We start from the raw sequence: 26,343 nt of genomic DNA, 5'->3' as shown, positions 1-26,343 counted from the left end.
GGCATCACCTTGGATCCTGCCCCGTGGCCAGCGGGATCATCCCTTGGTCCATCGGGATAACCGAGGGGATGCTGTGGGGCACGGCTGGGGCACACGTTGGCACGGCCAGAGAGCTGGCATCGCCTTTGCTGCGGCCGACGTGTGGGGTACCCCCCCTGCCAGCTCCCCGGGGTGGTGAAGGGGTACCGGCAGCTCCATCACCCGCCGCGGCGTTGGGCTGGATCAGGAGGGGGAATCTCCCGTGGCGAGAGCCGACCCGGGCTCACATCCTCGCCCCGCCGCCTCGCCCCTCCTCCTGCGCTCGCCTTGTTTCGAGCCGCTTACAGCGAAGCGCGCTGCTGCCCGCGGGTCAGGGCTCCGCTTTTGTACCTCCAGCCGGGAGCGTGGCACAGGCATCCCTCTCTGCAGAGGAGGAGTTGGGGGGGGGGGAAAGTGCTGGAGCGGAGCGCTCGGTGCCTCCCCCAGCCCCCCCTGTTTGCATCGCCCGGGCGTTTCAGCTGCGTCAACACCTCCCTCCGCGCTCCTCTCCCAGCGCCGCGCGATGCTCTCCCGACTCGGAGTAATCATGAATATTCCCCCCGCCATTCGCACCGGCTGCTGGAGGAGCTCTATTTAGTCGCGAGACATTTGAAGACGTGCGGCAAGGGATGGCGCGTGTCCCCCGCTGGCGCCCGCAGCCCACCCAGCTCCGTCGCTTGCGGGCGGGCTGCGGGGAGGGGATGCTCCAGCACATATTCATGGACCTTCGCTGGCACCGGGTGTCCATGGGGACTGCGAAGGACGCGGCACTCCTGTTCCCACCCCCCCCAGACTGGAAAGGGCGAAGCTTCGCCCCTGCACCCAGCTCCTTTTGGTGTGGCCCCCAGCCAGCTCTCGCCTCTGGGCAGGTTTCGCTGGTGCCCGGCTGTGGCAGGAGGGTGCGGGCAGCTGTCACCCCCCCGACGTGTTGTAGGTGAACAACTCCTGCCTTGGCACCTCCTGGTGCACGGGGCAAAGCCGATGGACCCCTTAGAGACAAGCTTCCCCAAGGCCACCCCGAGCAGTGGGGACAGACGGATGGATGGGGTCAGTGGGACGCGATGGTGGGACGTGATGCAGCTCTGCCAACGATGCTAATCTGAGTGTGCGGTGACACAACGGAGGGATGGGATGGCATCCAGAGCGACCCCGACAGGCTGGAGAAGGGGGTCCCTGTGACCCCCATGGGGTCCAAGCAGGCCCAGTGCAGGGTCCTGCCCCTGGGTGGGGGCAGCCCCCGGTGCCAGCCCGGGCTGGGGATGGAGGGATGGAGAGCAGCCCTGAGAGAAGGGCTTGGGGGGGCTGGAGCAGAGGGGAAGATGGCTGCATCCCCAGCAGCGTGGGCAGGGGGGCGAGGCGGGGATTCTGCCCCTCTGCTCCGCTCGGGGAGACCCCCCTGCAGTGCTGCCTCCAGCGCTGGGGCCTCAGCACAGGAGAGACACGGAGCTGTTGGAGCGGGGCCAGAGGAGGCCCCGGAGATGCTGGGAGGGCTGGAGCCCCTCTGCTGTGGGGACAGGCTGAGAGAGCTGGGGGGGTTCAGCCTGGAGAAGAGAAGGCGCCGGGGAGACCTTCCAGCCCCTGCCAGTCCCTAAAGGGGCTCCAGGAAAGCTGGGGAGGGACTCTGGAGCAGGGAGGGGAGCCACGGGACGAGGGGGAAGGGTTTTCCACTGGAAGAGGGAGATTGGGATGAGATATTGGGAAGAAATCCTTTGCTGTGAGGGGGGTGAGCCCCTGGGCCAGGGTGCCCAGAGAAGCTGTGGCTGCCCCATCCCTGGAGGGGTTCAAGGGCAGGTTGGACGGGGCTTGGAGCAACGTGGGCCGGTGGGAGGTGTCCCTGCCCAGGGCAGGGGGTGGCACTGGGTGGCCTTTAAGGTCCCTTCAACCCAAACCCTTCTGTGATTCCGTGCTTCTGTACAACCCCCCTTCGGCATTTCCTACCCCAGCCCTCTGCTGCAGGGTCTGAGGATGGACCTGCCAGCCAGCTGGGGTGGTGACGGTGATGGGGACAGTGACAGCTCAAGACGTCCCCTCTCCTGAGCCCCATGGAGAGTACAGCAGCTCCATCCTTAAAAGCTTTCTGCCTCCCACCCGGCCCGGCCGCTGCTGTCCTAGTTTTCTCTGGCTGCTATTCTTCCCCTCCGTCACGTGCGGGTTGGGCACGGTGCGCTCGAGCACGGCTTCATCTTCTGCGGGCGGCTCCGAGCTGCTCCCAGGGCTTCCAACGCCTCCCTCAAACTCGCACCCGGGGCTGCCGGTGCTGCGTGGGGCCACGCTTCGTACGCTGGAGGACTAGCAGGAATTAAAATCCCCGGGAGCTGGGATGCGGTCAGAAGGGGCTGCACGTCTGTCCCCTGCCACGCTCTGAAAGGACATGCGACCCCCAAGCCGGGGCGGCAGGGTCCGCGGAGTGACAGCCCCGTCACGCATCCCTCGGGATTTGCAGTTGTCAGAAATTGGGGTTAACAGTGTCAAAAGGGTGGAGGTTTTTCCTTAAGTCCTCAAATGGCTGCCGGTGCCCGAGGCAGGGAGCCTGCCAGCAGCCGCTGGCTCTTTCCCTCTGAGCAGAGCCGAGGGGACGGTTTTAGGGCCGGGCTGAAAGGAGGCAGAAGCTTCCCCTGGCTTTGCCAGCTCCCGCAGCCAAGATTTGAGTCTGGATTGTCCCCGTTCTGAGACCGCCGACCCCGTTTTCGTGCCCCTGGTGAGGAAATCAGCCAAAATCTGCTGCGCGACCCCTTGCTCGATGCCCGACGGCGTGTGGTGCCCACGTGCGCGGCTGGATTTCAATCTGCTGAGCCTCCCATTCCTGCTGCTGGCTGTTCTGTCCCCGACTGCTGCCGCGGCATCACCCCCCCCACAACACCTCCATCCACCCATAACGGAGCTTTGGCATTATTTTCCACCCAAAAGTAATTTATCGCCCCAAAATCTCACGGGAAAGTGATTCGTCGCGCTAATTGTCCCAGCCGGCACAAGCGCCGGCGGCTGCCTGTGCCCCGGGAGGGATTCTGCCCCGCAGCCCCTGCAGGGCAGGGAAGGACGGACACCCCCAGCCCGGGTGAGGGGGGTGGGACCCTGGGCCAGGGTGCCCAGAGAAGCTGTGGCTGCCCCATCCCTGGAGGGGTTCAAGGCCAGGTTGGACGGGGCTTGGAGCAACCTGGGCTGGTGGGAGGTGTCCCTGCCCATGGCCCTAGATGGCCTCTAAATGTCCCTTCCAACCCAAACTGTTCCATTAGTCTATGAGTCTATCCCAAAAATTCCCTGCCCAGCAGGTCGTTGCCTCGTCTGCCCTGACCGAGCCTTGCTGCCGGTTTGCAGGCGTTCATTGGGCCTCGGGCATCATTCAGCAGAAATCCAAGTGAAATAGCGGGATTTCTCCTTTTTTTTTGGGACAAAAAGCACACCTGGGGAGGACACACGAGCTGCGGGTGGACTAAATCTGGTGTTGGGAGGAAGAACGCTGAGAAATGGCCTCAAGTAGCACCGGGGGAGGCTTAGAGTAGATATTAGGAAAAATTCCTTCCCCGACAGAGTTGTCCGGCCTTGGACCAGGCTGCCCAGGGCAGTGGTGGAGTCGCCATCCCTGGAGGGATTTCAAAGCGAGTAGATGTGCTGAGGGACGTGGTTGAGCGGTGACTGGGCAGTGCTGGGTTCACGGTTGGACTCGACGAGCTTAAAGGTCTTTTCCAGCCTCAACGATTCGGTGATTCTATGGAAGCAAACGCCTCGTCTCCTCTTTAACCGTCCTAAGCCTGGCACGCTCCGGGGGATGCTCCTGCCCACCCTCGTCCGTGCTCGGGGCTGCCGGCTCCTCGTGGGTCACTGGTGCATCTCCAGCACGTGATGGTGCATCCCAGGAACGCGCTGGAGCAGCATTTCCAGGGCTCTGGGCTGGGAGACGTTCAGAGCGTCTCGCGCTGGGCTGCTTTACTGGCGCTCCCTCGGCTCCGCCGGGGGAAGGCAGGTTCGTTTAAAATATAATTCAGACATTGCGGTCTTGTAAAATTAAACAAAAAAAAGAAACAAAACCACAAAAACCCCCTCTGAAATTACGGAGTATTTTTATACATCTCAATTTCCTCATTAGCGGCGACATTATCTCCCCGTCCGCGGAGAGGTGGCTCTTTGTGCGCGTTGCCAAAGCGCCGCCGGTTAATGAATTCCCCGTGGACGCGTAACGTCGTGCTCGGGTGATTTCCCCGATTAGTTCCCGGGAAAGAGCACTGCCTTCCCTGCCGCTGCCTAAGGATGCCGGTAGCCGGGGCAGAGGATACAGCAGAGCCATGAAACGCCCCTTCACATGCTCTCGCTCCAGCGCCGAAGCCTGAATTAAGGAGTTATTTCCCCAAAATACTCCTCAGCCGGTAATGTTCCCCTCTTAACACCGGCGAAACAAAAACTTCCATGGCTGAGAAATGACTTTTCGCGAGCATCTTGATGGGTTTTATGCCGAGGCTTTCCTTGTGGAACGGAAGGGTAATCCCGTTTTTAACGAGGTAATTTATAGTTGCTGATTACGGCCCCGCACGGTCCTGCGCGAGCACCGCTATCTGCTGGTGGCAGGCTCCCGCGGGTCGGGACTTGAGAGCGAGATATCCAAAGGATGCCTGTAATTAGCCCGAGCGTTTAATTTAATAAAACAAATGACTAAAAACATAAGCGTGCCGCATTCTAAAAGCGTTGCACGTAATTACAAATTATCTTAATTCAGCGCCGGCACAGCCAACTTGGTAATCGCCTCATAAATAACTTTCATTAGCTGATTTCAGCAGCCGCGCTCGGCGCTACCTCCACGGGTACCACTGGCAATGGGGCGGCGTTTTTTTGGGGGGGATTCGGGGAAGGAGGGGGCTCGGGGGAGGCTCGTGGTCGGGTGTCGGGAGCAGGGATGCGTGGCGTCGGTCTGCGAGGCTGGTTTGGCCGCGGCGCCCGCCGGTGATGCCCCGATGGGCTCAGATTTGGGGCGTCGCGAGGGGCTGGATGCTGCCTCCGCTGCTCCGGGGTGTTCAGGGCATCGCTGGGAGCGTGTCCCCAGCCCGTGCTCTACCAGCGCCCTTCCCAAAAATGCCTGTTTCTCTCCCAAGCCCTGCCAGCCGGTGCTCATCCTCTGATATTTTGTGCCGAAGCAGCATCTGCAGCTTCGCCTTTTATTTTTGTGCCGGGAGAGAGGTGACGGTGATGATGATCGCATTGACCGCGCCGCGTCCAGTTGTCCTGTGGCTTTTCTGCTGGGGTGGTTTTATTTCCCCATGGACCGGAGCAGCGGAGGCTTTGCCGTGGCTGCGTGTCACGAGCTTTCTGCTGTCCTCGTCCCCATCCTCCATGCTGCCCGGCCCCGCTTCGCCCCCATCGTAGCATCATAGAATCGCAGCATCACGCTGGTCCCACACAATCGCTATCTTGGAGCGGGCAGGGAGAGAGCATCGAGGAAGCGAGTGCGAACTGCTCTGGGGTGCCTCGGGGGGAGCGTGTCCCCATGTCGGATGCGTGATGCCAAAAACCTCGAGCTCCATCCCCAGGGACGAGGAAGACGGTCAGGAGGCAGGAGCGGGGATGCCGTGATGCGGCAGCGCCGGCTCGTCCCCGGCAGGATCCGGCTCGTCCCTGCGCGGCAGGAGCGCGGCTCCCGAGAGGGTCCTTGTTCAACGTGTAGCACACGCTGACAAGACAAACAACTTTATTAATTTAAGCCGGCTGCTAATGTGATTGCAAGCCGCCACGCGCAGGAGGGTTGCGGGGGCACGGAGCATCCTCCGCCCGGCGTGGCCGCGGCTGGCGCAGCCGCCCTGGCAGGGAGCCGGCAGGTTCTGCTCCTCTCCCCGAAACCGTGTTCTTGCAGGTGAGGAGCAAAGCCCTGGTGTGGAACCTTCAGGGAATTACGGGCCACAAACAAAAGGTGCTTTTCTACCCGTTTTCGAGGAGTTAGAGGCGCTGAGCACGGCGGCGACCGGAGATACGGGCTCTGCTCTGGCGAAGATGTGGTGTTAGGGGTGGGGTGTTTAGGTGCGGTGTTAGGGGTGGGGTGTTTAGGTGGGGTGTTTAGGTGCGGTGTTAGGGGTGGGGTGTTTAGGTGGGGTGTTAGGGGTGGGGTGTTTAGGTGCGGTGTTAGGGGTGGGGTGTTAGGGATGTGGTGTTAGGGATGGGGTGTTTAGGTGGGGTGTTAGGGGTGGGGTGTTTAGGTGGGGTGTTAGGGGTGGGGTGTTTAGGTGGGGTGTTAGGGGTGGGGTGTTTAGGTGGGGTGTTATGGTTGGGGTGTTTAGGTGGGGTGTTAGGGGTGGGGTGTTTAGGTGCGGTGTTAGGGGTGGGGTGTTTAGGTGGGGTGTTAGGGGTGGGGTGTTTAGGTGCGGTGTTAGGGGTGGGGTGTTTAGGTGGGGTGTTAGGGGTGGGGTGTTTAGGTGTGGTGTTAGGGATGGGGTGTTTAGGTGGGATGTTAGGGGTGGGGTGTTTAGGTGTGGTGTTAGGGATGGGGTGTTTAGGTGGGATGTTAGGGGTGGGGTGTTTAGGTGTGGTGTTAGGGGTGGGGTGTTTAGGTGGGGTGTTATGGTTGGGGTGTTTAGGTGGGGTGTTAGGGGTGGGGTGTTTAGGTGGGGTGTTAGGGGTGGGATGTAGGGGAGAACTTTGTAGAGTGGGGTTGATGGTTGGACTTGGTGATCCCAAGGGTCTTTTCCAACCTGAATGATTCTATGATTCTATGAAGCAGTTGGAAGTATGGTGGCTTTGGTCTTGGCTGCGCTCGGGTTTGGTTTTTTTGAGCCCAAAAAGGGAGCGGGGATGGTTTCTCGGTGCAGGTGAGAGTTGCTGGTGTTGCGTGAGCTGTTTGCCCCGGCGATGCTGCGGCGCTGGCTGCTGAGCACACAGCGGGACGTGCAGTTCTCGGCTGCGTCCCCCCGGGATGCTGAGAGCCGGAGGGACGAGGCTGGGGACCGCCAGGGACCCGCTGCAGGGCCAGGGCAGCACACGCCGGGCGGAAGGCACTAACTGCAGCCATGGAAATCCCCGCGGAAAAGGCCATCTCCTGCTTCCTCTGCTGCTCCGCCAGGCGAGAGAAGCCCCAAGGTGACCGGTTACGGCACCGTGCGTGTCCTGTGTGCACCTGGGACGGGTCGTGCCGCGCCGCTGCCGAAATCAACCCCGCGGTGCCACCTGCATCCCGAGTGGCACCTACGGGCCCCGTAAGCCCTGCTTTGGGGGTCACCTCCTCTGGCCACCGCCTTCCCGGTGCTGCCGCTCCTCCGTGCCGTTCCTCGCCGCCGCATCGTCGGGACCGGCACCAACAGCCCGGGCACGATGCAGGATGCTCCCCATCACCGTGCTCCTCCCGCTCTTCACCGCTGCAACGGGCCGGCCGAGGCAGAGGAGCAGGCAGCGTGTGGCAGCAGGCAGAAGGTTTAAATTAGAGCCTCTAACGTGATTCATGGGCGCCTTCAAGCTTGATGGAGATGGATAGCTGCTGGCCAGGCGGCGGGAGGGAGCCCAGGCACGGTGAGCGCAGCCCCGACGCCCCGGGGAGGAGATGGGAGCGGCGAGCGCCGGCAGCACCATCAATACCGGGGCTGGTATTGATGGGTTTTATGGGAGAGGCGGAGGATGGATACGGGATAAGGCAGGAAAAGACAGGATGGAGGAGCCTTTCCCCCTCCCGGCAGCGTCTCCACAGGCTGGGCTGCTCTCCTGCCCTGGGCTGGTTTCGGGAAGGAGATTGGAAGATGCGGAAAACTTGCTCCATGCTGTCCGGGGTTGAGCCCGGACCTGTGTCCGGCTGCAGACCCAGCTCCGTGTTGAGGATGATGATGGAGAAAGGCCTTCGCTGTGCCTGTGCGGTGTGAGTGGGGCTGGGCTGGCCGTGCCACCCGAGAGCTGGCCGTGCCACCCGAGAGCTGGCCGTCCCCTGCCTTCCCGGGCTGGCTGCGGGCGTGCTGAGCCGCTCGGCCGCCGGGGAAGAAGAAGCAGAAGAGCATTTCCAGAGCGGGAGGACTCGGCGCGGCTGCGGCGGCGAGTTGCGCTGGGAAGCGAGGAAAGTCGTCATCGGGCTCGGCCCGTCTCAGCCCATCCGGAGTCACCGCCACCGTGCAAAGTCCCCGCTCCCGAGGGGACAGCATCGTCCCTGCAGTGCCCGTCGCGGTGCCGGTGCAGTGCTGGGGGGCCGGGGGGGAAGAGGGCTCCTTGCGAGCCCTCTCAATGCGCTTTGATAAAATGCAAATCGCGTTAAAATGGTCGTCTTCCAATTACGAGGCTCCGGCGGGGAGCCTGTTTTGATAATGAAAGCAATTAAAATGGGGGCCTCTCCCTCGTGCTGGAGTACGGATGCTCAACTCAGAAGAAGTTTGTTTTTCTCTCTTTAATTGGACTCCGCTGGCAACGTTGGAGTAATTCCAGGGCCTGGGATGCTCGGATACCTGCCCGAGGGCTCCACAGGGTTTGGGGAAACCCTTTCCCCCCCGGGGGTGCCGGGACAGGGGTGATTCAGCTGCGGCGCTCACTCCCGGGGGCGTCGTCCCCTCGCTGCGGCACGGTTTGTGCCAGGAGCACCGCGCCGGCGCTGCCGCCCCCCTGCCTCGCCGCGCTCCCCACCGCCGGCAGCTCCCCCACTGCCCTGCCCGACCCCGTGCTGTGGCACCCCCGGGCAACGCTGCTTTGGGCCGAGCTGGCCCAAAAGGACGACTCCGATGGGGGCAAGGCGACCTTGGGATGGGGCAAGCACCCATATCGGATCTGGCCGAGGCTTTTGGAGCTGCCTGCTCTGCCGGCGCAGGCAGGTGATGTGGAAGGAGGTGGGAGCCATGCTGCGGGATAACGGGCTTCCAGGGAAAACTTCTTCCTGACCCCCATTACTTCAGAGCCGTCCCTTTGTGTGGGGCTCAGAGAGCTGCTGGGGCGGCCGCGGGCGTTAATCCTCTTAGGGCTGTAACGCCGGCCGGCCTCGGTAGAGTCACAGAATCACAGAATTGCCTAGTTTGGAAGAGACCTTTCGGATCATCGAGTCCAACCATCAACCTCACACTGACAAAACCACCACTGACCCACGTCCCTCAGCACCGCGCCTGCCCGGCTCTGAAATCCCTCCAGGGATGGCGACTCCACCACTTTAAGCCAACGGGAGCCTGGGCGGCATCACAAGCAGCGCGGCCAAGGGAGGTGATGCTGTCCCTCCGCTCCGCTCCCGTGAGACCCCACCTGGAGCGCTGTGTCCAGCTTTGGAGTCCCCAACATAAGGAGGACACGGAGCGGTTGGAGCGGGGCCAGAGGAGGCCCCGGAGATGCTGGGAGGGCTGGAGCCCCTCTGCTGTGGGGACAGGCTGAGAGAGCTGGGGGGGTTCAGCCTGGAGAAGAGAAGGCGCCGGGGAGACCTTCCAGCCCCTTCCAGTCCCTCAAGGGGCTCCAGGAAAGCTGGGGAGGGACTCTGGCTCAGGGAGGGGAGCCACGGGACGAGGGGGAAGGGTTTTCCACTGGAAGAGGGGAGATTGGGATGAGATCTTGGGAAGAAATCATTTGCTGTGAGGGCGGTGAGCCCCTGGCCCAGGGTGCCCAGAGAAGCTGTGGCTGCCCCATCCCTGGAGGGGTTCAAGGGCAGGTTGGACGGGGCTTGGAGCAACGTGGGCTGGTGGGAGGTGTCCCTGCCCAGGGCAGGGGGTGCCACTGGGTGGCCTTTAAATGTCCCTTCCCACCCAAACCATTCCATGATTCTGTGATCCCCTGGGCAGCCTGTTCTAACCCTTTCAGCGTAAATATTGAAGTAGCTGGAGGAGCCGCCACCGAGATGCTCTGATCTTCCCTCCCCGGGAGGAGCTGGACGAGAGCTGCTCTCCCAGCCTGCTGGGGGGTGCCGGATCTGCCCGTACCCCTCAAACTCATTAGCTCCTCAAACTCATTAGTCCTTGGCCGCTGCCACAAATGACTCCACTCCCGTGCGGCTCCTGCCTGGCAGGTCCCTGTGCCGATCCGGTCCATGCCGCCGAGCGTGGTGACACCGCGGTCATCGCTGTGGCTGAGGATGCACCCAGGTGGGGCTGGGGACCTGTGTGACCCCCCCAGGGCTGAGCGGGGGCTGGTGGCGCGGCACGGCACGGCACGGCACGGCAGGGCTGGCTGCAGCCCTTCCCTCTCTCAGCCACCCCTCGGTCGCTCCGTGGGGTTTCTGGACATCCCCTCTCTCCCCTGTTGCCGTTTAAACCCCCTTCCCAGCTCTGTTTATCCCTGGAGCATTTCGGGGGCGCGCGGTGCCTTCGTACCAGGTGCCCGCTGCGAAGCAGGGGCTGTGCAGTCAGCCGGGGAGCGGGGAACGCTCCCGCAGGAGAGCGCACGGAGCGCGGGAGACGCGGAAAACACACTTCACGCTCCGCAGCCGGGAATCGGCACCTGGGGCCGCCCGAGCAGAGATGCTGCTTATTTCTCCTCTGCGCCGGGAGCCCCTCGTCCTTCTTTCCTCGCCGCAGCACGTGCCTTGCGATCCTCAGGGATGTTCCGTTCCTGTAGCTGTTTCTGCTCCTGGTGTCATCCCTTTCCTCACAGCAGCGCTTCCCGGCTCCTGGGACGGAGCCCTGCACGAGCCGGTGCCGATTGTGAGAGCGTGGCCCACGTGAGTGCCGATGAACCCGCCGCCTGCCTTGCCAGCTTTGCTGAGCGGGGCGTCCACGCGCTACGGAGGCTTGGAGACGGGAAAAAGCCTGTCCCCGAATGCTCGGCAGCCGCGGGCTCCTCGCCGAGCCCTGTGCCGGGGGGTCCCTGTCCCACCGACGCAGAGCATGCCGCCGCGGTGGCCGTCGCCGCCTCGCTGCCCTCCCCGCTGGATTTCCCACTCGGCACATCCCCTGGCGACCCCGGTGTGACGGGTTCAGCCCAGGATGGAAACCGCAGGCGTGACACTGCTAATGAACCGTTTCCCTGGCCCTCCGCTAACGAACCGTCTCCCCCGTCCCTCCGTTAATGAACTGTCTCCCCATCCCTCCCTCGCCTTCGCCCTCCCGGTGCATGGGGGAGCAAGACCTGGCACCGCAGCCCCGGTCCCCCCCACCACCGAGCCCCCCGTTCGCTCCGGGTCGGATCCTTCCCCCAGAGCCCCCGGCTTCTGAACGGGGCAGGTTCCCCCCCAACCCCGGGGTCCCTCGGGGGGTGCTGCGTCCCTGAGGAGCCCCGGGGACGCCGGGCACGCTGCCGGCACCGCTCTCGGTGGCAGCTGGTAATCTCTCCCCCTCGCCTCGCCGGTTTGAAGGGCTTATTCTGGCGTGTCGCTTGGAGTTGATTTGCTATGCTAATTGCTTTACAAATAATAAGCTTCCCTGATTGCGCTGGCGGGGAAGGGGGGAGCTCTCCCCACCTGCGCTCCCGCGGCACTGCCGGGCTGCGGGTCCCCTCGGCTCTTCGGGGGTCGCACCATGAGTGCTGGCCCCCGCAGCATCCTGCGCCGGCATCCTTGGAACCCCCAAATCCTGCGTATGCGGAGCTGGGACCCCTTGGCTCATCCCTGGGGGGGTCCAGGCTGTTCCCCCCAGCTCTGCCAGCACTCTGGCACTGGTGGGGTGTTTTGAAGTGCCGCCGGCACCCCGGGCTGCGTCTTGGCCAGGGTCTCGGAGCGTTTCCAGCATTTGCACCCGCATCCGTCGTCGTCCCCATCCCCTGCCCCTGGGAGGGGGGCCAGGGGCTGGCAGTGGGACCCCCGGCCGCGGGGAACGGGGGGCACTCGGTGTTTAACCCCCCCCCGCCCCGATGGCAGGATGCAATCCTTCACGGCAGATGTGGGCTGCTGCTTTCCTGAAAATAGGCTTTAATTGGCTACTGTACGGCGTAATGATGTTAATTTGACAGGAGAGCTGTAACTCACTCGGCCCGTTAGGTGGTTAATGCCACGCGGGGGTTAGTTAAGGAGGAGGGAGGTTGGGGGGGGGCGCAGCCAGCGCCGGCCCCGGGGTCAGCACCTGCGTTCGAGATGCTCCGTCTTTCATTTTAAACCAAAAAACGGCTTCTTTCCCCGGGGTCTGCCGGCAGCCGGCGAGGAAGCCGCACGTTCCCGTTGATTTTGGGATTGAAATCCCCGTCTCCGCATCCCCCGGGGTGGGGGGTCGGGGGGAGAAGCATCTTCCCCCTCCCCTCCTCCGGCATCTCGGCGGAGATGAAGCCCCACGTCGACTTTCTCGCTAATGACCCAACTTCCTTGCTGCACACCTTTAATTGAATGAGGCTAACGGGCTTGGGTTTTGATTTTTTCTTAATTATTTTTTGAATGGCTGGTGGATGATGACTCTTCCCCGGCAGCCGGGGGAAGCCGGGGCCGGTGTTTCGGCGTCGGCGGAGCTGTGCCATCCCTCTCCCCCATCCCGCCTGCCGGGATGTCCGAGGATGTCGCTTCCCCATTAAATGCCGCATCCGGGAAGGCGGCACAGGGGGATGCTGCAGCGGTTCGAGCTCTTGGCTTGAAAAGCAGCTTAAAAAAAAAAAAAAAAAGCCATATCCTTCTGGGCGTCTCTAATTGCTGGATGTTTGACGGTCGTAGAATTTAGTTAACATCCTTGCTGTTATATTGATTTTTAATGTTTATTTGCAAAACCTCAAACGTGTGTCCAAATTCTTGAACGGCTTCCCAGAACGATCCGCGGGGCCACTTCCCCCTCCGCTATGAAATATCATTTTTACAGGCCGGCAAAACGGTATTTAATGGTGGCTGACAGGGCCGCGGTTACGGGCGATATGTATTGGCCACTTAAACGTTTCTATTATCCGACTCCTGGCACAGCCCAGCGCCTTTTACTTGCGCTGGGAATTACAGGAGGCTTTGCATTTTTCATCAGCGTCACGACGCGGTGGCCTCGGCGAGGACTCAGCCCCCACCTCTCCGGGGGTCCCGGCACGGCACGGCACGGCACGGCACGGCACGGCACGGGGAGGGGTGGCTGCGCCGGCGGTGGGGTCCCCTTTTTGGTGGGTGGTGGTCCCACGTGGCTGCCGACCCGTGAGATGCTCCGAGGTTGCTGCTGGGTTTTTTTTAAGGCAAACGTTGGCTGCTGTGCCACGCCGAGGAGAGCGGCCGCCGCCGCCACCGCGCGCGGAAGAGGCTTTGAGCGCTCGAAGGCTGCTCCCAGGGCAGGCATGTCCCCCCCTCACCTTAGTGCAGCTGCGGGGGCTCGCACCGGCCAGGAGAATCCTGCCTGCGCCGGGCAGAGGAGCCCCTCCAGAGCACCAGGGCCGTGCCAGCGCTGTGCCAGGACCCACGGCTGCACCGCACCAACGCTGTGCCAGGACCCACGGCTGCACCATGCCAAAGTCGTGCCAGGACCCACAGCTTCACCGTGCCAGAGTCGTGCCAGGACCCACAGCTTCACCGTGCCAGCACCATGCCAGGACCCACGGCTGCACCGCACCAATGCTGTGCCAGGACCCACGGCTGCACCGCGCCAGCCCCGTGCCAGGGCCCGTGCCTGCATTGTGCCAGTACCATGCCGGGGCCCACAGCTGCACCAGCGCCGTGCTGGCACCCACAGCTGCACCGTGCCAGCACCGTGCTGGGAGCTGCGGCTGCAGCACACCAGTGTGTGCTGGGACCCACGCCAGCACCGTGCCAGGACCCATGGCCACGTGGCCCCAGCCCTGTGCCGGGACCCACAGCTGCACCACAGCAGCCCCATGCCGGGACCCATGGCCACACTGCACCAATGCTGTGCCAGGACCCATGGCTGCACCATGCCAGTGCCATGCGGGGACCCATGGTTGCATCACACCGGTGCTGTGCCAGGACTCATGGCTGCACCCCGCCAGCACCGTGCTGGTACCCACGGCTGCACCGTGCCAGAATCCATGGCTGCACTGCCCCAGTGCTGTGCCAGGATCCCAGGCGGCACCGTGCCAGACCCGTGCCAGAATCCATGGCTTAACCGTTCCAGCCGCATGCAGGGACCCAAAGCTGCACCGTGCCAGCCCCGTGCCGGGTGGGATGGCGGGTACATCCCGTGGGAGCTGTGAAAGCAAAGCCTGGGCATCTTTGTGAGCAGCTCCTGCTCCCTGCTCATGCAGAGGCTGCCCGGCTGCTCTCTGGTCGCTGCTCCGCCGATGTGGTCGCCGCGGCACCCGAGTCCCCGGCACTGCACCGTGGGCCGGGTGATGCTGGGGCCACCCAGGGCTTTGCTGCTCGCTCCCGCCATCCCCTTTCCCGTGCTCCAGCGCAGGGCGGGATGGGATTAGGGATTTAACAGCCTGTGCCAGATAGACACTTAAACAAGCAATAAATTTGGAGTTTGTTAGTGAGGATTAATTACTGTTTGCACAGGGCTTTGCCTGTGTAGAGCAGCAGACAGGAGCACAGGCGGCGTTATTTATCTTGAAGCTTCGCCGTGACCTTGTCGAGGTTGGGAGAGACTCGTCACCCGCGTCCCGTCAGGTCCCACCGCGGCTGGGCTGCGAAGGCGAGCCTTTGAGCGCAAGCGCTTATTCTGGGGGCTCTCCGGGGCTTTGGGGGGGCTCTCCCAGCAGGGAGCAGGGGCTGGCAGTCGGGAAAGGCATGCTGGCGTTGTGCTCCCCATCGCTTCGAATGTGGTTGGGAAGGGTGGCACGGTTGGTGGCAGCTTCCACGTGCTCCTCTCTGCCGGTGTACGGCTGGTAGCTGTGACAGCACGCTGGCCCTCGTCGCCACCGGGCCAGTTGAGGCCCTGCCTGCCCCGGGGGCTGGAGCGGAGCGAGGCAGGGAGCATCCGCGCGTCGGAGGGCTGAGCCCGCCCCGTGTCTCAGCCCTTTGGCTGAATTCTCTGTCTCTGCGCGCGGTGATTTTCCAGCGAGGTGACGGCCGTGACGGTCCGGCACCGCTTCGCAGCACTGGGCTGTGAAACGAGGAGTTGGGCAGCCCTGCTCCGCCAGCTCCGTGCGGCCGGGGGGGCCCTGCCACAAGGCAACAGGGACAGGTCCATGGGTGCTGCTGTGGAGATCTCAGGGGACACCCATGGGGGGACGCCCCCGGTCCGTGGGGGGATGCCCCAGGGGAGATGCCCATGGTCCAGGGGAAGGTGCCCCATGGGACCCATGGGGGGATGCAGCAGGGGGGATGCCCCCGGTCCATAGGGGGATGCCCCATGGGGGCATGCTCCAGAGGATATGACCCCAGTCCATGGGGGATGCCATGGGGAGGATGACCCTGGTCCAGGGGGAGATGCCCCATGGGAGGACGCCCCTGGACCATGGGGGGATGCTGCAGGGGGGATGCCCCCGGTCCTTAGGGGGATGCCATGGGGAGGATGCCCCTGGTCCAGGGGGGGTTGCTCTATGGGGCGATGCCCTGCGGGGGATGCCCCTGGTCCAGGGGGAGATGCCCCATGGGAGGATGCCCCTGGTCCATGAAGGGACTGACCCAGGGGGATGCCCTTGGTCCATGGGGGGCTGCCCCAGGGGGGATGCCCCAGGAGGAGCAGGCAGCCTTCCCCCCTCCTCCCCCCCAGCTCCACTCAGACCCCCCTCCTGGCGCCGCAGGATTTATCACGCGGCTCGACTCCAGCTCTGGCGCGGGGCCGGGAATTTTTCTGGCACCAGCTGAATAATGGAGACGCCTCCGTCCCCACGCACCTCACCGGGGAGGGGAGCAGCGTGAATAATGCATCGTCCTGCAGCGTGCCGAGGCGCAGCCGGGGAGCCAGCCCCAGCCTTTCTTACGGCAGCACCGTCCCAGAGCCCCTGTGCCGGGGCTTCCCTCCAGCCACCCGCCAGCCGTGCCGTCCCCGTGCGCTTTATTTTATATGGGGCGAGGAGAAAGCTCTCTCCCTGGTGGAAAACGGGCTTCGGGGCCGCCTAGCTGGCACTGCATCCCGCGCTGCCCGCCACAGCTCCACGCCAGCCTCATCAAACCTCGTCATGAGGTGCCAGGAAGCTTTTCTGTGCCACGAGTGATATCGGGCTGACCCCCGGCGAGTATAAAAGCTCCTTTCCAGATGAAATCCCATCTCCGCTGATCCCGCACCCTGCCAGGCTCGGGACCTGCCCTCGTCCTGCCGGCAAAGGGGTTTTCAGCCATTGCATGAGCAGGAACCTCCTCCAAGGATGGGTTTGGCGCTGGGTGCAGCACCCGGTCATTGCTGTGGGTGGGGATGTCCCCACAGAATCTGGCCTGTTCCCATCACCAGTGCTGGCAGGGGCTGCGGTGATGCGGGTGGAGGAGGGAGCGGCTCCAAGGAGCAGCCTGGGAACGGCGTTGGGGACAGTAAACTCTATCAAAGCCTCATTCATTATGGAAGAACGTGGAGCGCGAGTGCCGGCGTGCCTTTGTCCACTTGCTCCCTCTCCCATCTGATTCCTCTCCTTCATTTCCTGCTGCTTTTGCCTTATCTCCCTCTTCTCAGTGCGTTCCTCCCCGGCTCGGCAGGGTGTGCAGGGGGCTGTGCCTCACGACACTGTGACGGCGAGCTGAGTGATGTGCCAAGGGCTGTCCTCCACCGGCGTGAGCTAGGGAGCTCCCAGGATTGGGCTGGGTTGGGTTGAGTTGACTTGAGTTGAGTTGGGTTGGGTTGGGTTGAGTTGACTTGAGTTGAGTTGGGTTGGGTTGGGTTGGGTTGGGTTGGATGGGGTTGGATTGAGTTGAGTTGGGTTGGGTGGGGTTGGGTTGAGTTGAGTTGGGTTGAGTTGGGTTGGGTTGGGTGGGGTTGGGTTGAGTTGAGTTGGGTTGAGTTGGGTTGGGTTGAGTTGAGTTGGGTTGGGTTGAGTTGGGTTGGGTTGGGCTGGGTTGGCTTCTCCTCCCTCCTTCTTCCCTTCGCACCATAACCGTAACGGTGCCAGTGCAGCCGACCACAAAGTGTGTCCCCAGTCCAGCGCAGCAGGATCTGCCGGGGAAAGCTGCGTCGCTCCCTCCAGGGATGGTGCCGAGGAGCGGCAGCCCCTTGGCACAGCTTTCAAAGCCGGGTCTGGGGTACCATCACACCGCGTGCTGTGCCCAGGGGTGGTGGTTGCAGAGTTCAGGGGAGGGACACAAACCCCTTTGAGGGTGGTGGCTCCGAAAACACCGTCTCTGGCCTGGGAATTGTTCAGTCCCCAAAACCTCGTCCCGGGGAGGGTGACCGGGGACGCTGCTGCGCACCTGCTCCGTGCTCTTGGTCACTCTTGGGGAGGGTGACCAGGCAGGAGGGACCCCCCAGGGAAAGCCAGGGGTTGGGGACACTGTTCCTGGCCCCCTCCCCGGCACTCCAGGGAGGGACATTGACAGCCTTGGTGGCAGCTCAGTCCCCACCCCGGCTCTTCTGTGGTTCGACTGGAGCCCTGCTGTGCCGTCGGGCGATGCTCTGCCGTGCTGTGCCACGGAGCCCGTCGGGATGCTGTGGGGGGCCGGGGGTGGCCCAGGGAGGGCGAGCAGCACCCCGAGCCCTGTGTGGCTTATCTTGTACATCCGATATGTTGTTTATGTAGCTCACCAGGCTCACTGCTCCACGAGACCTGCCGCGGAGCTCGTGCGGGTGCAGCGCGATGCGGTTCGAGCCCTTCCCAGGCCCCTTCCTGCCCCCGCGTCCTTCCCAGATCCCCGCTGCCATTCCCGCTGGAAAACTCCCCTTTTTGCTCACCCTTTGAAGGGATTTTATTGCCCGCGAGAGGCCCCGAGCAGCCGATGGGCAGCGAGCGGCCAGATGCCCTCCGGTTCCCTTTCCTGGGCGTTTCATCCCGCAAATGCTGTTAATCGCTGGCCGATAACGAGCCTGTCTAACGAACAAGTAGCGCAGGAGGCTGCGTGAGCGGCAGCCGTGTACCCGGCTCACGTAGCTCGCTTCATTCCAGAGCTTTTTGGGCTCGGTGTTCCCCTCCCAGGGGGTTGGGAGGGTGGGCGCAGGGAGGGGGTGCTGTGCCCGGCGTTTTGGGGATCCGAGACCTTTGGTGCTCCCCTCCGGCAGCGGAGATCCCCGGGCAGCGCCTGCGGGGCTGCGGGCTCCGCTGCTGGGCTGCCTGGCTCCTTGAGGGGGGACCCTGGCCACCCCCCACCCCCCTAAAATTCCATCCCTTCCCCTTACGGAGCTGCCGCTGAAGCTCGGAGGGGATGCTCAGCCTGGCACCGCGAGGTGACCGATGGCACGGGTGGGAGGGTGCTCGTGTCACCCCGGGGCTGCGGCGATGCTCGGGGAGCCCACCCCGGGGTGCAGGAGCCAGAGGGCACCCATGGAAGCGGGCCTGGGGGGGAGCTCTGGGTGCAGGTTTGGGGTGTCTCCTCCCGGGGAGCGGTGGTTTCGGGGGGTCCCCTGACCTGTGCCCCGTTCTCTGCCCGCGCTGCAGGACAAGAACAGGAAGCTGAGGCCCCTCTACGACATTCCCTACATGTTCGAGGCCCGGGAGTTCCTGCGCAAGAAGCTCATCGGGAAGAAGGTACGGAGGGGACGGGGGCGGGTGACGAGGGGCTGGGTGCTAATGAGGGGCTGGGTGCTAACGAGGGGCCAGGAGCTGGCGCTGCCGGTGGTGCCGCATCCGTCCTTAGGGATGAGCCGGAGGAATTGGGGGTGGGGGTGGGGGGGTGCACCCAAATCTGGAGCATCCTTTGAGCTGGCCGCCCCCCCCCTCCCCGACTGCTGCACCCATTTCCCAGCAGCGCTCTGTACCTGCCTCGCCTCATATTTCCCTTTGTTTCCCCGGCATATTTTTCTAGGCTGGTTTAAAGCAATTCAGGGGAATGAAGAATATAATGTGCACTTAACTACTGAAGCACATGCTCAGGATGCAATTTTCAAACGCTCGTAAAATGGTCAAATAAAATCAATTTCCTTCATAGCGAGGCTGACTCGCTGCTGCTCATTGAGGACTATTTCCATGCCTAATTGCATCTTTCCATTCCGGAGCCCTGTTTATATATTAAAAAAAAAAAAAAAAAACACGACAAAAAACCACACACACAAAAAAAAAAACCAACAAAAAAAACCAAAAAAAAAAGAGAGAAAAAAAAAAATTGCAGCTTGCGAGACTTTTCTAATGGGAAGTCTGTCACTTGTCGTAGTCAAAAGCGGCTGCGGGGACGTTGCTGGGAATTGTGAAGGGAGCTCCGGTCTCTGAAATGGAAACCCAGTCCTTACTGGGAGGGGCCTGGCCCCGTGCTGGGCTGCCGTGTCCGAGCGCTGCCGGCCACCCCGGGGGTCACCGGTGCCGGTTTTCCTCCAGCCGCCGTCGCTCTGCGGTGCGGCAGGGTGGGCTTGGCTCTCTCCCATCCCGCCACGCTTGGCTGTTGCTCAAAACCGCCTTTTTTTCTCCCCAAACCTGCTTGCGTTCACGTTGGCGGGTAGGAGCCGAGGGCAACGCCTGTCCGAAGCCACCGGCTCCGGTCACCGAGTCCCCACCGCGGCTGGGGATGGGGCCAGCCCCGCCAGAGCCCCCGGGTGCTGCCTGCACCCGTCCTGCGCCCCCCGTCCCCAGCCCCGAGGTGCTGGGGGGACCCGTCCCCGTGTCACCAACCGTCCCCGAGGCCGGTGGCTGCTCTCTGCGTCCCCTGTGTCCCCATCACCGCATCCGGGTGGCATGGGTCACCATGCTGGGGAGGAGGATGAGGGTCCTGCCTTCCTCCTGGGCCTCCCAGCACCGTGCTGTGGTGTGGGGCGTCCATGAGCCCATCGGAGGGACGGGCGGGAGCTGCGGGATGGCAGTCGGCAGCAGGAGGAGGGGAGCGGGGACAGGAGCCGGCTGCTACCCTCCCCGAGCCCAAAGTGGCCGCTCAGGAGCTGGTGACCCCCAGAAACAGGAGCCAAAAGCCATCAGGCTGCGAGTGCCGCCCGCCTCCGTCTTTAAAGCTCGCCGTAACCTTGCGGCGCGCGCCGGGCTCCTGCCTTCGCCGTTTCGGTAGCCTTGGGAGCTGGGCGCCCGCTTGCCTTTGATGTTGCCTCGTTTGCTTTATAAATATTTCCTTTGTCAGCTCCACGTTTTTCACTTCAGATTAATTTGATTGAGGAAAGCGATGAAAAAATCCTTTCCGTTAATGATCAAAACAGTCCCTGGAGGTTTGGCGGCGCGTCCTGATTTGAAATGACAGCCTTGCACGGGGTGGCTCGCCCTTGCCTTCTCGCGGCTCGCTGTCAGCATCAATCTTTGCGGCAAAATCCCTCTTTTCCCACCCCTTTTTTTAATATACTTTTAAAGCCCACCCCGGCGGGGAGCTAGCGACTTCGGAGAGCTGTCTGCTCGCGGGGAGATCAAACGGGGTGGGCTGGCACCGACGCGCAGTGCTGCCGGCGGCACCGGCACGGCTCCGGCTCCGGCTGTGTTTGCAGGGGTGCCTCGGGGAGCCCTGCCTGCTCCGGGGAGCCCTGCCCATTTTGGGGACCTCTGCCTGTTTTAGGGACCCCCGCCTGCCCTGGGGACCCCTGCCTGTTTTAGGGACCCTGGCCCGTTTTGGGGACCTCTGCTCGTTCTGGGGACCCCTGCCTGCCCCTGGGTGCCCTGTTTTGGGGGTCCCTGCCTGTCTTGGGGTGCCCGTGTCCATTTTGGGGACCCCTGCCTGCCTCAGGGAGCCCTGCCTGACCTGGGGGGCCCTGCCTATTTTGAGGTGCCCTGCCTGTTTTGGGAACCCCTGCCTGTCCTGGGAACCCCTGCCTGCTGCAGGGGTCCCTGCCTGTTTTGGGGAGCCCTGCCTGTTTTGGGGAGCCCTGGCTGTCCTTGGGACCCATGCCCACCCCGGGGTTGCCCTGCCTGCGCCGGGGACCCCTGCCCATTCTGGGGATCCCTGCCTGCCCCAGGGACCCCTGCCTGCCCCGGGGTGCTGTGCCCATTCTGGGCACCCATGCCCATTTTAGGGACCCCCGCCTGCCCTGGGGACCCCTGCTTGTTTTGGGGACCCGGAGTGCCCTGCCTGTTTTGGGGACCCCCTGCCTGTTTTGGGGAGCCCTGTCTGGCCCAGGGACCCCTGCTAGTTTTAGGTGCCCTGACCGCCCCGGGGTGCCTTGCCTGCCCCAGGGACCCCTGCCCGCCCTGGGAACCCCAGCATGTTCCGGGGGAGCCCTGCCTGTTTTGGGAGCCCTGCCTGACCCGGGGACCCCTGCCTATTTTGGGGAGCCCTGCCACCCTCCGGAGGGTGTCCCTTCCTGCAGAGCCCCGGGGCCGACGGATCTCCTGGATCCTTGGGAGATCTGGATCTCCAGGACCCTTGGGCAGGCAGAGCGGCGCCCACCGCTCCGGCCTCACCCTTGGCGTCCCCGTGGGCACCGGTGGTCCCTTGAGCTGCTGCCCCACCGCCCAAGCACCTTCTGGTCCCTTCTCCTCCCCTCTCCCGCGTGCGGAGATGGGTGATGGGTGCTGCCGTGTCCCCGAGGAGCCTGGATGTGGGGACCCAGTGCCCACCCCAGCCTGTCCCCTGGGTTTGGGGCTCCCCTGCCCGGCTCGGAGCCACCTCCTGCCTTTCCTCTGCCTGGGAAGAGCTGGCATGGCCGGACGGCGTGACAAGCCCCGGGAGGGATCGCTGCTGGCAGCCGCTGCGGCGGAGCGCGATCATCCCCTTCAAGATTGATGAATTGAATATTAGGAATAATTAGGCCAGGGTGAGTTTCTGGTTTCGCTGCTGGTGCTTCATCAGCTGCTTCCTCGGCCGCAAGCATCGCGTGTCTGCGTGGCTCGGCCCTGCCGTGTCCCCTGCCTGCTCCCGGCGCTGCCTGCCTGGCACGGGGCTTGTCCCGGCGCCGCGGGGACCCTCCTCGTGGGTGATGTCCCGGTGTCGTGGGGACTCTCCTCATGAGTGATGTCCTTCCACCCTGGGGACCCTCCTCATGGGTGATGTCCCTGCACAGCGGTGACCTTGCCTCGTGGATGCTGTCCCTGCATCATGGGGACCCTCCTCGTGGGTGATGTCCCTGCACCCTGGGGACCCTCCTTGTGGTTGATGTCCCTGCACAGTGGTGATGTCCTTGCCTCATGGGTGATGTCCCTGCACCCTGGGGACCCTCCTTGTGGGTGATGTCCCTATGCCCTGGGGACTCTGCTCATGGGTGAGGGACTTGCACAACGATGATGTCCTTGCCTCGTGGGTGATGTCCTTCCACCCTAGGGACCCTCCTTGTGAGGGAAGTCTTTGCACAGCGGTGACCTTGCCTCATGGGTGCTCTCCCTGCATGGTGGGCATCCTCCTCAGGGCTGCTGTCCCTGCACCCTGGGGACCCTCCTGCTGGGTGTTGTCCTTGCACCGCGGTGACCTTGCCTCCTGGGTGCACGGTGGCAGCTCTGGAGGGCTGGTGTGACACTAGAGGGAGCTGCACTTTAGGAATTGCGGAGCTGGATGTACCCCCCCACATCCCACCCCGTCCCACCCCACCCCATCCCACCCCATCCCAAGGGAAGCGGGACCTGCTGCCGGCAGCCCGGCCACCCTCCGCCAGGGTGACCGCTCACACCCCCGTAGCTGTCCCCTGCCCGCCATGGGGTAGCGCGGTCCCTTTGCCATCCCGGAGCAGGTTTGCTTTGGTCCCCGGACATGACACGGGGTTGGAACAAGCCACCCCTCTCGGGCAGGGACCTGCAAGGCTTTGCACACGCGTGTGCAAGACGCTGAGTGTGAGCTGGGAGCTGCTGGTGCACGGGCTCCGGGGGTGTCAGCAGCCTCAGCTGCCCTGGGCCGGGTGGCCGGGGCTCGGCCATCAACGGGAGGAGGGCAGCCCCTGCCCAGCCCCGGCTGCTCCGGTCCCGGCATGGGGTGGGATGCGTTTTGCCAGCAAGGACAAAAGTCCTTGGGCTGCAGAGAGATGTGTCCTCAGCTGCCCTTCTCTCCTCGTCCTGGTGCCTCCCGGTGCCTGTGCTCCGGCGGTGCCGCAGGCAGCGTGCCATCCAGTGACGGCGGGGTGCCATCCAGTGCGGGCAGCGTGCCATCCGGTGTGGGCAGGGTGCCGTCCGGTGTGGGCAATGTGCCCTCCGGTGCCGGCAGGGTGCCATCTGGTGCGGGCAGGTGCCATTCAGTGCGGACAGGGTGCCCTCCGGTGCAGGCAACGTGCCGTCCGGTGCGGGCAGGGTGCTGTGAAGGCAGCAGGGCCCGCGTTTGGGGTCAGACACCTCAAAAGCACCATCCTGGCACGATGGGATCCCACGATCCCCTCTCCGGGTTGGCGGTCGTCGCCGCCCCTCCCAGCTCCAGCCAATTAACGAAATGAATTGGGAACGAATAGATCTTGCTGCCGTGTTTTGCTGTCCGGGTGTGCCACACTCCTGGCTGCGCGGCGTCTCCGGCGGGACGTCCCTCCCGTTGCCGTGCCTGGCCGGGGACCCCTCACCGTGGCACCGTGCCCGACCCCGGCTCTGGGTGGGCAGCGCGAGCTGGGGGCAGCGGGATGGGCTTTGCCACCGCTGATTTTGGGGGTGTTTGCGGGCATTTGAGGGGAGCAGGGGCTTGGGGACCTGGGGACGGCTGCGGTGCCGGATGGTATGTCCCACCTCCTGTCCATCCATCCTGCCGTCCCTAAGGACTTTCCAGCTCCAGCCACTTACTTCCATGAACCCCAGTTCATGGTCGGCAGAGCCTGAAACCCAGCCCGGCCCCGTTTCTCCCATTTTCCACCTCCTTTTCTGCCTCCTTCCCTGGCTGCTCCCCCCGTTCCCGGCTCTCCAGCCCCGCGGCAGGAACGCTGCATCCCCATAACATGCTGCGGCACAGAGCTGCCCGCCGGAGCATGGCTTCCCCCCGGCCCCCGCGGGAGAAATAAACGGCTGCGATCCTTTCCAGAAATAATTCCCTCTGTCCTCCTTCTGGAGAAAGCACCGAGGGGAGAAGAGGGAGAAATAACCCCGCGGCAGCCCCTTCGCTTTCGGCTCGTGCGGCGCTTCTCACGTTGGGAGAGGAGCCGGGCTGCGGGAACCGCATCGGAATTCCCAGGGCGCCGGAGAGAGATGGAATATAATCTATTTTTCCTCTCGCCCTTCCATCAAAGCAGCGTCAAGTTTCTAAAGCTGCGATTTTTACAGCGCGTTGCTTCTCCCTTTAACAGGCCTGATTTGGTTTTCCTTTGACTCTTTTGCCGGTTTTCGCCGTGCCGGTGCCGGCTCCCTGTGCCGCTGCAGCATGTGCCCGCTGCCAGAGCCACCGCGGCTCCCGCGAGGGACCTGCGCCGTCCCGGCAGCCGTGGAATGACCCGGCGCGGTGGAATTTGCCCGGTGGCGTGGGATGAGCCGGCTGCCGCGGCCGCCGGCGTTGGGCTGCTGTGCCCCGGTATGGATTTGTCTCCGGTGGTGGAATAAATCTCCGGTCGGGGCGGGGACGGTTCCCCCCGCACAGCCGCTGCCCATCGATTTCGGCGCTGGGCATGCACCGCCGTTAAGCAGCTTTTTTTAATTATGCCATCGTGCAGGCAATTGAATTGAGTCTAAATGGGCGCTCTTGGCCCTTTCCTCTAATTAGCTGGGGAGGATTAATCACTCGCATGGAGGGAGATGGCACGAGATAACTCAGGGAAAAATATTCCCCGGGCGCGGAAGCGATGCGGTCCCTTGCTCGGCAGCTGGCGGGGGGGCGGCGGGCGGAGGGACGGCTTTCCCCGGGGTGCCCGTGGGGCTGCTGCCCCACAGATGTGGGTCTGTGCCACGCACCGGGGTCCTCACGTCCCGGGCACCTCCGCACCCATCCCCTCCATAAGGTGCCGGCGTTTGGTGCCGCCGAACTCTGGGGGCTGTGAGTTTGGGGGAGACCCAGAGGTCCCGGTGAAGAGGGACATGGTGCTCCCACGGCACAAGGACCAGTGGTGCCCGGTGTCCCCAGTGTGTGCCGTAGCCAGCCCCTGGATTGGCACGAGGACTGGTGATGCCCGGCATCCCTGGCATGTGCCATAGCCAGCCCCTGGATTGGCACGAGGACTGCTGATGCACGGCATCCCTGGCATGTGCCATAGCCAGCCCCTGGATTGGCACGAGGACTGGTGATGCTCGGCATCCCTGGCGTGTGCCATAGCCAGCCCCTGGATTGGCACGAGGACCAGCGATGCCCGGTGTCCCCAGTGTGTGCCGTAGCCAGTCCCTGGATTGTCACAAGGACTGGTGGTGCCCGGCATCCCTGGCGTTTGCCATAGCCAGCCCCTGGATTGGCATTGGGGTGGGATCGTGCCTGGATCGATGAGGAGGTCGATAACTGGAGCCTGACGCCGAGGGACGGGAGGAGGAACGTGTCCGAACTGTGGCCGTGCCTCCTCTTCCCCGCTCCCCGGGCCGAGGGTGGCCTTGCCCTCGCCCTCCGTCCCTGCGCCGCTTTATCTGCAAAGCTGCAGCGTATGTTCAATGCCCGGGGATCCGTTGGCGATGCAGCTCGGGGCCGGGGGGCTGGCAGCGAGCCGAGAACACCGCCAGAGCCGGCGAGCGCCAGCCCAGCCCGCCTGGAAAGCAGCAGCCGGGGGGTTTCCTGCTGTTTTCCGGAGCATCCGCCTGTGTCTGGTCGGATGCTCCCCGGGATGCTCCTTTTGGGGTTACCCAAAGCAGCATTCCCGGTGCCAGCACCGCCGGCGGACCGGAGATCCGGCTGGGAAAAAGAAGGGATGGGGTTTGACCGCGGGGAAAACATTTTCCCCTGGAACATCCTCCCTCTCCCCGGAGGAGGGAAGGCTTTTGCAGAGTTTGGCAGATTTTTGCAGCCTTTTGCATGTTTTTGCAGCCTTCTGCGTGTTTTTACACCGATGGGCGATTTTTGCCGCGTGTTACTGGCAGCCTGCAAACTCGGGAGAGCTGGTGGCACGGCACGGCACGGCACGGCACGGCACGGTGGCAGCTGGTCAGGGTGCAGTTGGGGAGGTTTTTGGCAGGTCCCACTTTCAGCATCCCGGCACGGCCGGGAGGGATGGGGACGGCGTGTGTGAATTTGGGGAGGATTTTGCTCTTCTGGAGAAGCGGCTGCTCCCCCAGTGCCGAACTGGGGAGGGATCTTCTCCCGCCTGCGTTCCGCTTGGAATAAGCAGCACGTGCAGATGCGAGCGGGAGGGGAGAAGTCAGCTCCGGGCGCTGCAGCGGCCTGAAATGGCTCCCTGACAGCAGGGGAGGGTGAAGAGAGCAAAAACGGGATTGTTCCCGGTGTAATGACCAGAAATTCAGGGTTGTTTCCTCCCCGCGCATCTATTTTTCCTCCTCCCGACGCTTCCTCGGATGGCTCTGCCGGCCGCTTCCATTGCCAGGCTGCAGCCCTGAGTTTTTCACATTTTCTGGCAGAAAAAGGTCCCGGCAAGGTCAGTCCCAGCCCGGGGCTGCTGGCGTGGCTCGGCTCGGCCGCTCGGGGCTCGGTGGCCCCCGCTGCTGCCGGGGCCGGCGGGGAGGAGGGAACGCAGAGCCCCCACAGCTGCTGCAGGCTCCGCTTTCGGGAGCGGCCGGGGGGGCTCCGCAGGCTCCGCTCGCTTTGCAGCCCCCATCCCACATCCCGGGCTCGTTCCTCGGAGGGGCCGCGATGGGGAGGGGGGTTAAGGA

The 26,343-nt window shown here is 63.6% G+C and overlaps 1 protein-coding gene across 1 annotated transcript in view; it reads left to right on the top strand.

Annotated features, from left to right (window-relative positions):
* The window catches only part of SND1 (staphylococcal nuclease and tudor domain containing 1), a 146,706-nt gene that overhangs the window by 32,404 nt on the left and 87,959 nt on the right, over positions 1–26,343 (top strand). Inside the window, exon 11 of the mRNA XM_063323779.1 lies at positions 18,232–18,321. Within this exon, the coding sequence (XP_063179849.1) occupies positions 18,232–18,321 (90 nt within the window). The remainder of the gene's footprint in view (positions 1–18,231; positions 18,322–26,343) is intronic.

The sequence above is a fragment of the Chroicocephalus ridibundus genome, chromosome 1 (genome assembly GCF_963924245.1).
Source record: "Chroicocephalus ridibundus chromosome 1, bChrRid1.1, whole genome shotgun sequence".
Lineage (NCBI taxonomy): Eukaryota > Metazoa > Chordata > Aves > Charadriiformes > Laridae > Chroicocephalus > Chroicocephalus ridibundus.
Note: the sequence above shows the minus strand (reverse complement) of the source record. Positions and strands in the feature narration are given on the sequence as shown.